Genomic DNA, 18544 nt, shown 5'->3' with positions numbered 1-18544 from the left:
TGTTGCTTAGCATTTTATTTTCACAATTCTTCCCGTTTCAGTTCACTGTTTGCTGCATATATATTAGACATAGCCTACTGTAGAATAGACATCAAATAAAGTGTGTGTACCAGATTGACAGTAAGTGTTTCTTGCTTCAGAAGGTTAGGAAGAGCAGCAAACTAAGGCAGTTCCTTGTTGGAGGAAATGTTGCAAGACGAATCTATTGGATATGAAGCAGATGGCAATCCTCCAGATCCCGAGTGTAAGTTAAAGGCCACGGTTTGATATTGTGATAAAGACAATACAATTATTTGATTGCCTTCAAAGCATGTATTTCAAAATGCTGTTTGTTGTTACAGAGTACAAATTCCAACCACAACATACGTGTATTGTATGCTACATCACATGTAGTTTAGACAGACAGACACAGGAGGCTTAGGACATACAGGATAATAGAAGAGGATCTATAGTCCTTTAAATGGACCATGATTTTATACTATGTCTTCCTAAAGGTTCCACTCACTTGTATTGTATACTTCACACTCTAAAAAGCTATCTAAACCCTTGGTATAAAGTTGGTTGGCCCGCTGATCCAGAATGAGGAAGAAGTTACAGTCCTGTAAGTTGTGTTTCCATGTGTTTTGGTGCTGCTGCTGTACGTCTGGCAGTGACAGGCTTTGGTAGTCTGTGTTTAGGCTGCATTGGCTGGGCAGGTGAGGGGTTGAACCCCCTTCAACTCCAGGCCCTTGTTGAATTGAACCTCCAACACTTTGGATGCCTATGTTATCTTCAGGTTGCGCATGCAGCCTTTGAATGAAGTGCTGGTAGTCAGGCCAAACTGCTTGAGCCCCTCTGTAAAAGAGATAAAAGACAACGGTTGATTTATGACTGTAATTTTCTGCACCATTAAACAAATTCATGAATCTATTTCATAAGTCAGGAAGCGGATGACTGCTGGAGGTTATAACTTTGATTATCTACTGCGGTTTAGATAGGAAGTAAATCACAAACATCTTCAACGTTGTAGTGAAGCATGGTTTGGCACAACTTTAATGTCCCACACAGTGTCCAGGGTCATGTTCAGGAGTTAGTATGTAACCTGATTCCAGAGGCATGTCTGTTCTACATTATGTTCTACATGATGTTCTACATGATACAGTTCTAACTGAATGTTTAATCTTCCACAACGCTACCTCTACTGAACATGTCCCAGGTGCCTCTACTGAACATGTCCCAGGTGCCTCTACTGAACATGTCCCAGGTGCCTCTACTGAACATGTCCCAGGTGCCTCTACTGACCATGTCCCAGGTGCCTCTACTGACCATGTCCCAGGTGCCTCTACTGACCATGTCCCAGGTGCCTCTACTGAACATGTCCCAGGTGCCTCTACTGAACATGTCCCAGGTGCCTCTACTGAACATGTCCCAGGTGCCTCTACTGAACATGTCCCAGGTGCCTCTACTGAACACGTCCCAGGGGTGATATGCTTGGTGAGTGCTGTCGTATCATGTACCTGTCCCAGATGTCAGCGGTGTTGGACCTGGTGTTGGGGCTCTCTGCTTCCTCCTTCCTGCCATCCACAATGATCTCCAGCCTATGGTGGAGCTTGTGGGCAGTGACTGAGTGCCACTGACCGTCACAGAGGCCTGCCTCTGCTTCAGGCTGGTACTCGGCTGTGAACCGGCCCACCCAGTTGTCCATGTGGAACAGCAGCTAGGAAAGGGAGAAGACATACTTTACTCAGAATACACCTGACTTGTCCAATAGGCAGTTTGTCACAAAACATGACTGTTATTTATGAACAACCATGATTTTCTTGAAACCCGTTATTGAATTTATACAGTACAATAGCTTTGCACACTCATGATTGTTGTTAGGCTTACAGAAGAGAGTGTATAGTCTGGTTAGAATGAAATGTATGTGGGACAACAAAGCTGGATTGTATAGCATTGCATTTTATTGTATTGTATTGTAGTGCATGTTTGTGTGTACCTTTCCGCCGTGCAGTACGATGCCCAGGCCCTCCATCTTGGTGTCCACCTGGCTGCTGACCGCCAGCGGAACCCCGTTGCTCCAGGGCATACGGAACTCCAGCTCCAGAGACACGTCCAGACCCACCCTGTAGGAACCCACTGGACCAGAGGAAGGGAGATACAGGGGACAGTCAGAACTGATACAACAAATCCCATGAGATTGAATATTAAGTTATCTATTTTTATTTCACTTTTATTTTGACAAGGAGTCATTATACTGTCATAAAACTTAGATCTGTGAAACTTTGGTGTACGAGGAGTTATTATATTTTGTGATTGATAGGATATATTGCATTGTGGGGTCAGGAGTTTTTCCTGACCAGGATCTTATAGTTATGTTACTATAGCCAGGTCAGGAAAACCCCAGCACCTTATAGTTATGTTACTATAGCCTGGTCAGGAAAACCCCAGGATCTTATAGTTATGTTACTACGGCCTGGAGTTCTTCCTATAGTTACGTTCTGACACTCAAAACTTAGAACTATACCTGCTTTAACATATTCAGTGCCATCGAAGTAGGTTCCCTTCTCAGTGCTGATGAAACAGCTGCCCGCTTGGTGGCTGGAGGTGGGCGTGTCCATGTCCAACACAATACCCAGCATCTTAAAGTTCCTGATGCAGCCATTGATACTATACAAGACCTAGAAGAACACAACACACCTTTAACTATGCTATAACATATGACTTTACACTGAGAAGTTTAATTTACAGTTGAATCTATCCCATAAATTGTAAATGATTACTTCCAACATCAACCCTTTCAACTGATCATATGTGAATACATACAATTACAGTAACACAGTGTATAAGGCTTTGTGTTTTACTTCCTACATATTAAATGTGAGGAAGCGCGTATGAACGTACTGGTCCGATCCTCTTGGTAGTGTAGTTGACAGGTAGGCCACCTATGTACAGCATGCCAACCACATCCAGGATGTCAGCCCTCTTGGGGCTGGTGGTGTGCTTGGAGTAGCAGTTGTCTATCACCAGTACACCTCTCAGTTTCTCTCTCCCCACCCGGATCTGAGACAGCAGAAAGGGAAAGATTCAGGGGTAAATAAGGACAATAACAATACATATCTTTAATACATGATGGAAATAAAGAGTTGTAGTTCCTGATTACTTTGTTTGCCTCCTGTTTTGGTCAATGAACTAGTCAAATAGAAAATGTGGTTTTGTAGTTGTGTCATTGTGACACAGTATTTAGCTGTATGCTCTCACTATCTAAACTCACTCAGACAGTGAAATAGAACTGATGGTAACTGCCAACAGACTGTACACCATGCTAAATTACTATTATGATTGTTTCCCCGGCTGGCTCGAGAGGTACATTAGGTGATCCCAGAACTTGTGCCAGTGTCCGTCGTTGATGATGCGTGGCACGCTGACGGAGGTGTTGCCGTGGCCCAGGTCGTAGCCGAGGTGGGCCATGCCCTTCTTCACCTGAATGGTGGCGAAGTCAGCGTGGTTGATCCTCGGCATGTAGAACACCAGGCCTGACTCTACTGTGGTCTGCAGCTCAAACTCTATGATTAGCCTGTTAGCAAACAGATTCACAACAGTCAGTCGGATATGATATTTACAGAACTGACTATTACACATGATCTAGAAAAGAAAGGTCTCAATGGGACTTTTCAAAGCAATGAAAACTCTACATGCCTGTTCTTGACCTTTGTGTCATCAAATGCAACATGGCTGTTTTTGGAGAAGCCAAACTGGTTATTTCCAGAGACCACTGGAGATGCCTCGGCAACACGGGAGGCTTGTAGGGGACAGGGTAGTAGCAGTTGTCTTAAACAATTCATATTAGCTGACATGATCTCCTTCAAAGAGTGCATTAAAAACACAAAGCAAACATTCATTTTAATATGAATATAGTTGACCTGCTTTCTGTTTCTAGATGAAGTGCTATTCTAACATGCCAATAGATGGTGCTATTGAAAAAGACATGGATTTGCTATTGAGGCTATCAGAAAATGTACATTTGTTTTTGCAAGGCCAACATCTGAATCACTTATTTTGTTCTGTTCAGAACATGAAGACGTCTCTATTCCTCTGATCTGGCATTATACAGTACATCTCTCTCAATGTAGAATGGTCCTTTCTTTCTATATTCTTGTTGAGCCACAAAGGCTCCCATTGCTTAAAGGGGCATTTATTTTACAGTGCATACCCTTATTTCACACTGCAAACAGTACAGCATATATCATATATAGCCTGTTTATAAAGCAGAGCTACTACAACCATATTGATTTACTTAAAAATAAATGATCTTCTAAGAAAATCCCTTTGAAAGTCAAATGTCTTCTGGCAATACTACGAATATGGACATGGAAAGTTTGTGCATGTATAGTTCACGAGCAACACATCCTCACACAGAGGGCTTGGTGTTGAAGGTCTATGGCTGAAATCCATTAAAATGAAGGTTCCACAGACACACGTCTGATGTCACTGATGTCATGAATGGCGAAAGTCAGCACAGCAGGTAGCTAGAGGAACAGTGCTAAGAAAAATATTACAGTATGATTACCAAAATGCACATCAGTTCTACAAGAAAATATTGTACTACCAGTGGCACTACCACTGTAGCAATCTATTCATTTGCCTACAATGATACATACCATGGAGATATATCAAGAGAATATTTGAGGAAATACAGCTGGTGTTGGCCAATCCAAGGCAGCTTGGTTAGCAGAGAATGAATGAGTCTGGAAGGATGGATGAGAGAGAGTGAGAGACAAACAGAGAGACATAGCGAAGAGGACAGCAAGATCGAGACGGAGAGAGGACAGAGAGAGAGAGAGAGTGAGGAGGACAGAGACAGAGAGGAGGAAAGGGAGAGAGAGAGGAGGACAGAGAGACAGAAAGAGAGAGAGAGAGAGCAAGAAGGACAGAGCGAGGACAGAGAGAGTGCTGCTACAGTACCTCAGCTGTCAGCCAGAGAGGATAGATGGAGCAGTGGAGCTATGAGAAAGAGCCCTGTCAACACTGCAGCTTTACCTATAAAGCAGACCTAATGGATTGGAAAACGGCCCATTCTTTATTCCAGCCACATCACCTCTCTGATGGTGTATTTAGACTCAGGGCCAACCGGTCTGTCTGGCTGAGCTGTGCTGGGGACAGATGACAGCTCTTTATGGGGATAATATATCACTCCATCATAGGCTGGGAACTTAGTCCTTTAATGTGACTTTTTTTGTCTTTTACTCCCTGGTACCCATAGGAGTGGGACCTACAGTGGGAGATGTGTCTGTCTGGTGTCGGGGTGGGTGGTGGAGCCTCAGGTTGGACAGTCTGGGACACGTCTTCTTCCTTGGCCTTCTCTTCCTCACCAGGCTCTTCCTCTTGGAGGGGAAGCGGGGGAGGGGGAGGGGCCAGGTTGTTACACTGGCCGATCTCTGCGTTCTCAAAGGCCACGGGCTGGGAGAAGTCTGTGAGGCTGTAGGGCATGCACAAGCAAACAAACACACACATGGATGTGCACACACAAATACACACACACACACACACACACACACAGAGAGAGAGAAAGAAAGTGTGTTAATGGGTGATGATGTGTAATCAGTTGAATTATGAACATGGTTATCACAGAGGATAGCCCCATTAAAGCCAACTAAATATGGGTGAACTGTGTTTAGTCCACTGGGAAGCGATAGATAGCCCTGAGCGTAATGATAGGAATGTATTATCATCCATAGAAAAAAACAGTCAAAACAGGTCAAGGTGTCAAATGACTACATTTACAACCTGTTTAACCTGTCTGGGCATGGGGGTAGTATTTTCACGGCCGGATGAAAAACGTACCCAATTTAAACAGGTTACTACTCTGGCCCAGAAACTAGAATATGCATATTATTAGTAGATTTGGATAGAAAACACTCTGAAGTTTCTAAAACGATTTGAATGGTGTCTGTGAGTATAACATAACTCATATGGCAGGCAACAACCTGAGAAAAATCCAAGCTGGAAGTGGAAAGTCTGAGAATTGTAGTTCTTCTTTCGATTCTCTATCGAAACTAGTGTCTGTGGGGGACGTTGCACTTCCTAAGGTTTCCATTGGCTGTCAACAGCCTTCAGAAAGTGGTTTGACCATTCTCCTGTCACTGGGCAGATAATAGGAGCTCAGTTTCTGAGTGGACTGCCTGGCAACAAAGGGATTGGATATGCTCGGGCCCGCGAGCGCGCCCCTCCTTCTTTTTCTTCTTGAATGAATATGCTATAGTCCGGTTGGAATATTATCGCAATTTTACATTAAAAATACCATAAAGATTGATTTTTAACAGCGTTTGACATGCTTCTAAGTACAGTAATGGAACATTTTGACTTTTCGTCTCTGGTTCCGCGCTCGCGCGTTATGCCTTTGGATAAGTGATCTGTACGCACAAACAAAACGGAGGTATTTGTACATAAATATGGATTATTTCGAACAAAAACAACATTTCTTGTGGAAGTAGCAGTCCTGGGAGTGCATTCTGATGAAGATCAGCAAAGGTAAGAGAATATTTCTAATACTAATCCTAAGTTTAGTGTGCCCCGAACTTGGCGGGTGTCTGAATAGCTCGCCGTGATGGCTGAGCTATGTACTCAGAATATTGAAAAATGTGCTTTCTCAGTAAAGCTATTTTAAAATCTGACACAGCGGTTGCATCCAGGAGTAGTCCATCTATAATTCTTTAAATAATTGTTATATATTTTGTCAACGTTTATGATGAGTATTTTTGTAAATTGATGTGCACATTCACCGAACGTTTTGGTGGGAATACATTTTCTGAACATCACGCTCCAATGTAAAATGCTGTTTTTGGATATAAATATGAACCTTATCGAACAAAACATGTATTGTGTAACATAATGTCCTAGGAGTGTCATCTGATGAAGATTGTCAAAGGTTAGTGCTTCATTTAGCTGTGGTTTGGGGTTTATTGACACGTCCTTGCTTGGAAAATGGCTGTGTGATTATTTTTGTCTATGTACTCTCCTAACATAATCTAATGTTTTGCTTTCGCTGTAAAGCCTTTTTGAAATCGGACAATGTGGTTACATCAAGGAGAAGTGTATCTTTAAAATGGTGTAAAATAGTTGTATGTTTGAGAAAGTTGAATTATGACATTTTGTTGTTTTTGAATTTGCCGCCCTGATATTTCACTGGCTGTGTCCCGCGGGTGTCTTGCTAGTGTCCCACGTAGCCCATAGAAGTTAACTGGGAGAAACCAACGCATCATGAAACAGCTCACAAATACTTCACATTTACAACACTTCTCACATAGCCTTCCATTAATAACATCTACTAATAATGAGCCAATATCTATGATCAGGATAATGAATCGTTATATGGAGATAGTAGGGAGATAATAGGCGCTGCTGAGAGATGTACATGGTAATGATCATGAGGTTCCAGATGCAGCCTTCGAAGGGGACGTTGGGTCTCTGGGAGCTGAGCTCTACGTCAGAGGGGATACCCCCGATGAACAGTCTCTTGACGCCTATTAGCTGGTCGTTGGGAAGGGCCTGCTCCCTCTTCCGCTTCTCATCCACCTGGACTGCTAATGACCTGGACAGAGACACGCAGGACAGTGAGACATTTTGAGCCAGCTCTGTGTAGAGACAGCTAAAAACGAATGGCTTGAAACTAGTTCATTAAGACACAAGTTATTGTGCAATGTGAGGCTGTTCAGTGTATAGCAATGTGTGTGTGTGTGTGTGTGTGTGTGTGTGTGTGTGTGTGTGTGTGTGTGTGTGTGTGTATGTGTGTGATCTTACCTGCCGCCCAATCTCTCCCGTCGTGCAGGATGCCCTGGTCAGGCTTGCGGACCACCTTGCGTGGGCTGTGGCTGCCTGTAAACACCAGCACCTCCAGGGCCCCCTTGTTCAGCAACACAGCCAAGAAGGGCTGCAGGGGGCAGGGGAGAAGAGAGGGTGCGTGAGGGGGGACCACCCAATCTAAATGACCAACACCACCTCAGCACAGACTCAGGGACACAGGGTTATACAGAAAATCAATACATAAACACACTCAGTGCATAAAGCCATTGTTTAGAAGACACAATCTGGAGCAAGTCAGGACAGGCTTCATACAATATGGAGCAAGTCAGGGCAGGCTTCATAAAATATGGAGCAAGTCAGGACAGGCTTCATACAATCTGGAGCCTTGAGTGTTCAAAGACAATAAGAACTTTTTGCCCAGAAACATTAAGAAAAATCTGTTCAATAATGATGAAACCTCAGATACTTTGAGAAAGGAAGTCAACTTTATATAATTGCATACCGATATGCTTTTCAACCCTGAGGGCCTGTAGCGTTTATGTAAGTCCTCCATTTCTCTACACGCCTTGATTGGATTCTGTTTGGGCAGAGCTTCAAAGAAAGCACAGCCCTCTCTGAAACATACTACACGAGAAGTAGATAGATTTAAGTGCCTCTTGTTATGATTAAATTCTCTGTAATCAGTCCAGCGAGATGGTGAGCACATCCCACCACAGCGTTGGAACTGCAGCATGCACAGGGGGAGTTTGCCTGGGGAGAGTGAGGGAGAGTGAGGGAGAGTGAGGGGAAGTGCTACTGCTACAATAACTATGGTCTGATTCAGCACGCGTTCCTCCTGTCCCCTGCGCAAATTGACAGAATGAACGACGAGGACACAGAGACAGATGAGGCCGACATGTACTCATTCGAAATGACACTCACTTAATTTACTAGGTCTAATGATTTTTAAAGGTGACGGTCTGGACCTTTACCAAGGGTCATCGTTAAATTGGACGTGATCCATCAGAGGGCTGTTGTATAATGTATTTCTTACTAACGACACTTGCAGGGAGAATGTTAGAGGTTAAACCCACTATCATTTCCTGCAGCCACAGGCACTAATTGATGTGGTGGTCTGCAGATGAAGAGAAGGAGAGATGGAGAGAGAGATGAAGGGTGCCCTAACAGAGACGTAGAAAGTCATATTTTAATCAAAACTGTCATCGCAAATCTACCAGCCTTTAGCCCTCTGTGAAAGATTATCAATTTTTGTTTGCTGTCGGGTGAAAGTATAATCATTAAACCTCACAGGCAATCCATCTCTTTTATAGTTCATTTAATAAGGAGCCTCGCACACAGCAGGAGTTGATTATCAATGTGCTGTTAGTTTTTCAAAGCAAATCAGCCAGACAGCACACTGCTCCTTATTCAATTACAGGAACCAAGAAACACCTCCAACAGCCATTCCAGTTCTACTGGGTAATAGGATCCAATGACTTATAAAGAACAAGGAGGTGACATTATAGAGGACTTGGTGCTGTGTTAGAATGCTTTGATAGCTGTAACACTGAAGTGAGTGTTTATATATGTGTGTGTGTGTGTGTGTGTGTGTGTGTGTGTGTGTGTGTGTGTGTGTGTGTGTGTGTGTGTGTGTGTGTGTGTGTGTGTGTGTGTGTGTGTACAGTATATGTATGCGTGTGTGCACGAGTGTATGTGTGTGTCTCATCCACCTCCTCTTACCTCCCCAGACTGCCTGTGTCTCCTCTTGGGGAGTTGGAACTGGGAGCTGGTCCCATTGGTGCCCCCACTGCCTAACAGGATGATGCCCTTGTCACTCTTGGTTGTGAAGGACAGGCTGATCTCCGTACCAGCGTCAAAGGACATGGACTTCAGTTCCACATGGCCTGGCTTGGAGAAGCTCACTGTATGGAGGTTCTGTTAGCGAGAGAGAGACCAGTCATGATATTCATTCACAGCACAATCAATTGAAAGTCATCAGTAATTGGCAGCGTTCTTTTTATTATCTGAATACTGTATAATAGTACAATATAGTATAACGCTGCGTTGTTTTGTTTATAATGTCCATATCAATTTCAGAGTTATATCGAACATAATAATAAACCTTGTCTGTTAGAGTATAGCACAGTATGCATTTTCAGATGCATCATCAGGCATTGACACAGGGTCCACAACAAATGGATGTAGGCCTACTGAAGTGAGCGTGAAATCTTGCTAACATTTTACAAACACAACTGAACACAACTGAGACGTACAAGCCAGCCGTTGCTAAATTAAAAATGACTTCTCCCACTCAATTCTTTGCTACACTCTTTTACATTCTGTGTCTGTGGTGTGAATGTATGTATAAATATTCTCCCCTAACTAAAATAAAAATTTCAGAAGCAGCGATTTCTCTGTTATTTATATGCCTCACTCGTTTTTACTATTCTTATTTTTCCGTAAAATGTTTGGCCATATTTCATGAGTGTGCCTGTACCTCTGAATAATTAAAGGGGTGATGAAAAGAAGAGTGAGATGAAAGAGGAGTGCTAAACGGACCTCTACAGAGCAGCCTTTGGTCAGGCCGGTGTAGTCGGAGCTGCTCAGCAGGTTATAGGGGGTTCTGGAAACCTCAATGTCTCTCATACAGCCAGCATACCTCTTCTTGGTAAAATCTGACCTGTAAAGAGAAGAGAGAGTTGTCTCAATTGCAATTTGGACTTCCATTCTGTTCATTGTGGAAGCACTGTCCTAGTTTTAGTAGCCAATGACTATGTGAGATAAACACCAAACTAAGACTGCATTCATTCTAAATTAATAAAGTCAGGTTTCTGTTTTAAGAACAATTATTTGGTATACCTTTAATCTGGGGTTATTCAAAAGTTATGAACCTTTATCTGAACAATCAGACACTAGCTTCTGCGAAGCAGATATAAAGCTTCAAATAGGGCCTCATTGTTAAATGTTAATTTGAAAATGTCAGCAATTTACTAGCAAATTCCATAGCATGCAATAGATGTAGTGGGGTGACAGTACAGCAGTAGCTACTGAATGAAAAGGAGTGGAAGCTGTAGCCTATTGGTCCCCAGAATATTGTACATTTGGACAAATATCTAAAACCATTGAGAAATGGAGGGTTGTTTACTGACTCAATTCTGATGACCAGCATATATTGCATTAAAGCATCTACAATAAATATATATATATATATATATATTATTATTATTATTTTTTTATTGTACCTTTATTTAACTAGGCAAGTCAGTTAAGAACAAATTCTTATTTACAATGAGCTAAGTAAGCATACTTTTGTGAAGTAAATGCATGGTAACTTGTATGATAAAGCCAAGGTACCAGGGATGCTTTAGAGAGTAATGGGCTATGCTAAGTACATGCAAAAGGTGATACAGTAAACTTTAACAGTACATATATTACCTTGCTTTAATACTGTAGGAGCAAAAGATACAAGTATATGCATATTAAGACAACTATGACACACGTAGACAGAAACTTAAAAAGTATATTCAGTTCTCCATGTGTGATTTAAAAGGGTTACCACTTCTATAAGACCTATAGAATACACCTCTCATACTGCCGAAGACTGTGAAGGTCATAAATACATAACCTATTGTTACTGTTTATGTGACAGTTCCAAAAGAGTTAACACCAGAGAGGCCAGCGACAATGTGACACTGACTCAAGGTCCAGCAGCAGACAGAGGTGTTCTAATGGAAACTCAAGTCTTTGTCTGTTTGTCTGTCTGTTAATCTGGCTACCTATATGCCTTGACAACCCTCAACTTTTATGGCCAAACGTGACAATATGAGAAGAACAGGAACAAACAGTAGCAGACTATACAGTACTGAGTGTCTGAGCAAAACACAGAGCAGAGGTGTAAAGAAAGGCTATCCATGGTGTACTTTAGTTGAAGAAAGTTCTTACAGACCTTTACACATGTTAACCCAAGTGAGATTGATGATCAAAGGTAGTGTTCAGTATGCAGACCCAGAGTTAAGTGTGTGTGTGTGTGTGTGTGTGTGTGTGTGTGTGTGTGTGTGTGTGTGTGTGTGTGTGTGTGTGTGTGTGTGTGTGTGTGTGTGTGTGTGTGTGTGTGTGTGTGTGTGTGTGTGTGTGTGTGTGTGTGTGTGCATAAAAACTGAATTAGTAGTATTAGGCCCTACTGTGGAGGTGATTAACCGAGGTTGAGCCCAGGGCAGAGCCTTGAGATGACAGAACCAGCTTCTCCTCTTCATTGGAGTATATGTCCACGATGGCCACCGTAGCTGGGGTGGGAGGAAACCAACAAGGGTAAAGGTATTACTTGCTTGTTCAACAATATCCTCCATTTGGCAAATCTGACCATAATTCTATCCTCCTGACTCCTGCTCACAAGCAAAAACTAAAGCAGAAAAAAACAGTGACTCGGTCAATAAAAAAGTGGTCAGATGAAGCAGATGCTAAGCTACAGGACTGTTTGCTAGCACAGACTGGAATATGTTCCGGGATTCTTCCGATGGCATTGTGGAGTACACCACATCAGTCACTGGCATCATCAATAAGTGCATCAATGATGTCGTCCCCACAGTGAGTGTACGTACATACCCCAACCAGAAGCCATGGATTACAGGCAACATCCACACTGAGCTAAAGGATAGAGCTGCCGATTTCAAGGAGCGGGACTCTAACCCGGAAACGAATAACAAATTCCTATGCCCTCCGACGAACCATCAAACAGGCAAAGCGTCAATACAGGGCTAAGATCGAATTGTACTACACCGGTTCCGGAGCATGTCGGATGTGGCAGGGCTTGCAAACTATTACAGACTACAAAGCGAAGCACAGCTGCGAGCTGCCCAGTGACACGAGCCTACCAAACAAGCTAAATTACCTCTATGCTCGCTGAGAGGCAAGTAACACTGAAACATGCATGAGAGCATCAGCTGTTCCGGATGACTGTGTGATCACACTCTCCGTAGCCTATGTGAGTAACCTGTTATGGATTGGGGGCAGTATTTTCACGGCCGGATAAAAAACGTACCCGATTTAATCTGATTATTACTCCTGCCCAGAAACTAGAATATGCATATAATTATTAGCTTTGGATAGAAAACACTCCAAAGTTTCTAAAACTGTTTGAATGGTGTCTGTGAGTATAACAGAACTCATTTGGCAGGCCAAAACCTGAGAAGATTCCTTACAGGAAGTGCCCTCTCTGACCATTTCTTGGCCTTCTACACTCTCTTTATTGAAAACTGAGGATCTCTGCTGTAACGTGACACTTCCTACGGCTCCCATAGGCTCTCAGAAGGCGGCAAAACGGTGAATGATGCCTTTGGAGCCCCTGGCTGAAAAACAGTAGCGCATTTGGATAGTGGTCGATCTGAGAACAATGAGACTGAGGCGCGTGCACGAGGCGACACCATGTTTTTATTCTTTCGTCTTTGAACGAAAACAACGACTCGCTTTTTTACGAGAAAAATCGCATAAAAATTTATTTTAAACAGCGTTTGACATGCTTCGAAGTACGGTAATGGAATATTTTGAAATTTTTTGTCACGAAACGCGTCGGGCGCGTAACCCTTCGTCACCCTTCGGATAGTGTCTTGAACGCACAACAAAACGCCGCTATTTGGATATAACTATGGATTATTTGGAACCAAACCAACATTTGTTATTGAAGTAGAAGTCCCGGGAGTGCATTCTGACGAAGAACAGCAAAAGTAATCCAATTTTTATTATAGTAAATCGGAGTTTGGTGAGGGCTAAACTTGGTGGGTGTCAAAATAGCTAGCCATGATGGCCAGGCTATCTACTCAGAATATTGCAAAATGTGCTTTCACCGAAAAGCTATTTTAAAATGGGACATAGCGATTGCATAAAGGAGTTCTGTATCTATAATTCTTAAATTAATTGTTATGTTTTTTGTGAACGTTTATCGTGAGTAATTTAGTAAATTCACCGGAAGTGTTCGGTGGGAATGCTAGTTCTGAACGTCACATGCTAATGTAAAAATCTGGTTTTTGATATAAATATGAACTTGATTGAACAAAACATGCATGTATTGTATAACATAATGTCCTAGGAGTGTCATCTGATGAAGATCATCAAAGGTTAGTGCTGCATTTAGCTGTGGTTTTGTTTTTTGTGACATTATATGCTTGCTTGAAAAATGGGTGTCTGATTATTTCTGGCTGGGTACTCTGCTGACATAATCTAATGTTTTGCTTTCGCTGTAAAGCCTTTTTGAAATCGGACAGTGTGGTTAGATAAAGGAGAGTCTTGTCTTTAAAATGGTGTAAAATAGTCATATGTTTGAAAAATTGAAGTTTTGGGATTTTTGAGGAATTTGTAATTCGCGCCACGCCTATCATTGGATATTGGAGCAGGTGTTCCGCTAGCGGAACGTCTAGATGTAAGAGGTTTTAAACAGGTCAACATTCACAAGGCCACAGGGCCAGATGGATTACCAGGACGTGTACTTCGAGCACGTGTACTCCCAGGTGGTAAGGGTAGGTAACAACACATCCGCCATGCTGATCCTCAACACGGGGGCCCCTCAGGAGTGCGTGCTCGGTCCCCTCCTGTACTCCCTGTTCACTCATGACTGCAGGGCCAGGCATGACTCCAACACCATCATTAAGTTTGCTGATGACACAACAGTGGTAGGCCTAATCACCAACAATGACGAGACAGCCTATTGGGAGGAGATCAGAGACCTGGCCGTGTGGTGCTAGGACAACAACCTCTCCCTCAATGTGATCAAGACAAGAGATTGATTGTGGACTACAGGAAAAGGAGGACCGAGCATGCCCCACTCTCATCGGCGGGGCTGTAGTGTAGCAGGTTGAGAGCTTCATGTTCCTTAGTGTTCACATCACCAACCGAAGTAACATTGTCCAAGCACACCAAGACAGTCGTGAAGAGAGCACAACAAAACCTATTCCCCCTCAGGAGAGTGAAAAGGTTTGTCATGGGTCCTCAGATCCTCAAAAAGCTCTACAGATGCCCCATCTAGAGCATCTTGACAGGTTGCGTCACTGCCTGGCATGGCAACTGCTCGGCCTCCGACCACAAGGCACTACAGAGGGTAGTGCGTACGGCCCAGTACATCACTGGGGCCAAGCTTCCTCCCATCCAGGACCTCTATACCAGACGGTGTCAGAGGAAGGCCCTAAAAATTGTCAAAGACTCCAGTCACCATAGTCATAGACTGTTCTCTCTGCTACCGCACTCAAGCGGTACCGGTGCACCAAGTCTAGGTCCAAGAGGCTTCTAAACAGCTTCTACGCCCAAGCCATAAGACTCCTGAACATCTAATCAAATGTCTACCCAAACTATTTGCGTTGCCCCCCTTTTACGCCGCTGCTACTCTTTGTTTATTATCTAAGCATAGTCACTTTAATAACTCTACCTACATCTACATATTACCTCAATTACCTCAACTAACCGGTGCCCCCGCACATTGACTCTGTACCGGTACCCCCTGTATATAGCCTCGCTATTGTTATTTTACTGCTGCTCTTAACTTATTTGTTACTTTCATTTCTTATTTTTGGGGTATTTTTCTAAAACTGCATTGTTGGTTAAGGGCTTGTAAGTAATCATTTCACTTGTATTCGGTCTACACCTTGTATGTAGCTGATTTGATGAAGCTACACAGGCTCTAGAAACGTCAACTTGAGGGAAATGTTCTTTAAACTACACAGGCTCTAGAAACATCAACTTGAGGGAAATGTTCTTGAAACTACACAGGCTCTAGAAACGTCAACTTGAGGGAAATGTTCTTTAAACTACACAGGCTCTAGAAACAACAACTTGAGGGAAATGTTCTTTAAACTACACAGGCTCTAGAAACGTCAACTTGAGGGAAATGTTTTACTGTATGTATTATGATGAGTGTGAGTGTCACCTTGTTTCTTCATGCGGGCCACAGTGAAAGATTTCCACCTGCCGTCGTTGTGTCTCTTGATGCTGAAGACCGAGCTGGTGCCTGAGCCCAGGTCAAAACTCACCTTCACACGACCATCACTCAACTCAGCACCCATAAAGTCCTTCTGTCTCAGAGAGCGGGAGAGAGGGGAAGAGAAAGTGAGAGAGCGAGAAAGAGAGAGAGAGAGAGAGAGAGAGAGAGAGAGAGAGTATATTGATTAATATTGATAAATGCTTTATATGTAACACATATTTAATAGTTTTCATTACTACTGAAGTTCAACAATTTGCCAGTCCTTGTTAAGATACAGGTGTGTGTATATGAGTGAGGTTACCGTATCCTTAGTGACAAAGTACATGAGCATGGAGTCGGTGGAGAAGGAGTGGAACTTGAACATGACGGTGGAGACGTTGGGGTTCATCTGGTGGGCTGGCTCACAGCAGAGTAGCCCTCCCCATCAGACTGTACCGTCCCCTCCATGTCTGATGGCTGGGGGCTGTGCAAATACACCCAAACACTCAGCAACAATCAAATCAAAATCAAATCAAATCACATTTTATTTGTCACATGTGCCAAACACAACAGGTGTAGATCACCTTACCATCAAATCAAATCAAATTTATTTATATAGCCCTTCGTACATCAGCTGATATCTCAAAGTACTGTACAGAAACCCAGCCTAAAACCCCAAACAGCAAGCAAAGCATGTGAAAGAAGCACGGTGGCTAGGAAAAACTCCCTAGGAAAAACTCCCTAGAAAAGGCCAATAACCTAGGAAGAAACCTAGAGAGGAACCAGGCTATGAGGGGTGGCCAGTCCTCTTCTGGCTGTGCAGGGTGGATATTATAACAGAACATGGTCAAGATGTTAAAATGTTCATAAATGACCAGCATGGTCAAATAATAATAATCATAGTAGTTGTCGAGGGTGCAACAAGCACGTCCGGTGAACAGGTCAGGGTTCCATAGCCACAGGCAGAGCAGTTGAAACTGGAGCAGCAGCACGGCCAGGTGGACTGGGGACAGCAAGGAGTCATCATACCAGGTAGTCCTGAGGCATGGTCCTAGGGCTCAGGTCCTCCGAGAGAAAGACAGAAAGAGAGAAAGAGAGAATTAGAGAGAGCATATTTAAATTCACACAGGATACCGGATAAGACAAGAGAAATACTCCAGATGTAACAGACTGACCCTAGCCCCCCGACACATAAACTACTGCAGCATAAATACTGGAGGCTGAGACAGGAGGGATCAGAAGACACTGTGGCCCCATCCGATGATACCCCCGGACAGGGCCAAACAGGCAGGATATAACCCCACCCACTTTGCCAAAGCACAGCTCCCACACCACTAGAGGGATGTCTCCAACCACCAACTTACCGTCCTAAGACAAGGCCGAGTATAGCCCACAACGATCTCCGCCATGGCACAACCCAAGGGGGGGGGCGCCAACCCAGAAATCCATGAAATGCTTACTCACAAGCCTTTAGTTTATTTAGTAAATATTTTATTAACTCTATTTCTTGATCTGCATTGTTAGTTAAAGTAAAAAATAAAATAAAGAATAACAATAAAATAACGAGGCTATACACAGGGGGTACCGGTACCGAGTCAATGTGTGGGGGTACAGGTTAGTTGAGGAAGTGAACTTTTAGTACATCAAAGATTGTATAGTGAACTTTAGAGTGAAAGGTTTCTGAAAGTATATGAGATCTTTTAAAAAAGTGAATCAAGCCCATACACTAAAAGAGTGTATTCAATGTGATATGATCATACAGACCAGACCTACTTATCCACACATCCTTTGCAGTCTCCTTCTCTCTCTCTGTAGTTCCACAGGCCGATAGGTTTGTTGTCCAGGTATGTCACTCCCAAACACCCGGAGAAAGTAGTGGTTTTAACCACGTCCGCTTTCTACAAGACAAACAACGAAACACATAGTGAATACCATTGTATCTACCAAAATAGAAATGGGTAAAAATGACTAAATGGCTCCGTGATAAACTACAGTATGACAAAGTGATATCAGCTCCCTTCACACTGCCCAATATGCCACCGACAAACAGGTAGGCATTCTGGTCCACATCCAGGATAGTTTAGCTTTCAGGGGAGGTGCCACTCTTAGAGGTGGGCATGATGCCAGCTCTGGGACCCTCCAGTGCATGGACAGAGATGGTGCCATTAATGCCATTCCTGGGACCAAAACAGAAATTATCAGACGAGAAGTCTGATTTTTGAATAAGAAGCTTACCTGGCACAATCAATGCTAAAATATGAATGAATGAATAAATGAACTGATAGACAAATCTCTCTATCCCTGTATAATCTTTGCTCTGAAAAATATCTGGTATAGAAAATTAAAAAACAATGGTATTCTACCGTGAGGCCTCGATGCGATGCCAGTTGCCGTAGTTTATAGTCGTGTCAGGGTACTCCACCTTACCCACTCCGGAGCCCACATCCCACAGGAAGTTGACCTTACCCTTACGCATCTCAATTGCCAGGAAGTCAATCTAGAGGCAGACAGATGATGAGCCAATAAGATGCAGCACTGCAATCTCCTATCTGATAACATTACAGGTCCATTACTATTCTGTCTCTCTTGGTTGCTGTAGTGTAGTGTAGGTAGCACAGTGCAGGAGAACAGAGCAGGACACATTAGAATAAGATACTGGGGAAGAATCACAGGCAAATCAAGAGATGAACAACAGCAGTGTGATTTCCCCAGGGAAATCAGTGATGAAGACAGATTAAATAGTCCGGTTTGAACTGGCGGCTAATTGCTGTGGTTGCTGTGGTTGCTGTTGCAGTACATAGAGGCAATATCACCTACTCTCTCCTGGGGATCACACAGGGAAAC

The 18544-nt window shown here is 43.2% G+C and overlaps 1 protein-coding gene across 1 annotated transcript in view; it reads right to left on the bottom strand.

The window, feature by feature from the left end:
• The window catches only part of LOC106571517 (laminin subunit alpha-2), a 156590-nt gene continuing 138046 nt past the window's right edge, over window positions 1-18544 (bottom strand). The window contains 20 exon segments of the mRNA XM_082961482.1: window positions 1-869; window positions 1509-1696; window positions 1976-2115; window positions 2504-2657; window positions 2881-3041; window positions 3366-3553; window positions 3676-3929; window positions 5224-5455; window positions 7391-7559; window positions 7777-7906; window positions 9499-9693; window positions 10318-10438; window positions 11622-11628; window positions 11940-12041; window positions 15668-15812; window positions 16023-16108; window positions 16111-16184; window positions 17474-17598; window positions 17715-17877; window positions 18064-18197. Of these exon segments, the coding sequence (XP_082817608.1) occupies window positions 674-869; window positions 1509-1696; window positions 1976-2115; window positions 2504-2657; window positions 2881-3041; window positions 3366-3553; window positions 3676-3929; window positions 5224-5455; window positions 7391-7559; window positions 7777-7906; window positions 9499-9693; window positions 10318-10438; window positions 11622-11628; window positions 11940-12041; window positions 15668-15812; window positions 16023-16108; window positions 16111-16184; window positions 17474-17598; window positions 17715-17877; window positions 18064-18197 (2964 nt within the window). The 3' untranslated portion in view covers window positions 1-673.

The sequence above is a fragment of the Salmo salar genome, chromosome 15 (assembly GCF_965601325.2).
Source record: "Salmo salar chromosome 15, fSalSal1, whole genome shotgun sequence".
NCBI classification, from domain to species: Eukaryota; Metazoa; Chordata; class Actinopteri; order Salmoniformes; family Salmonidae; genus Salmo; species Salmo salar.
Note: the sequence above shows the minus strand (reverse complement) of the source record. Positions and strands in the feature narration are given on the sequence as shown.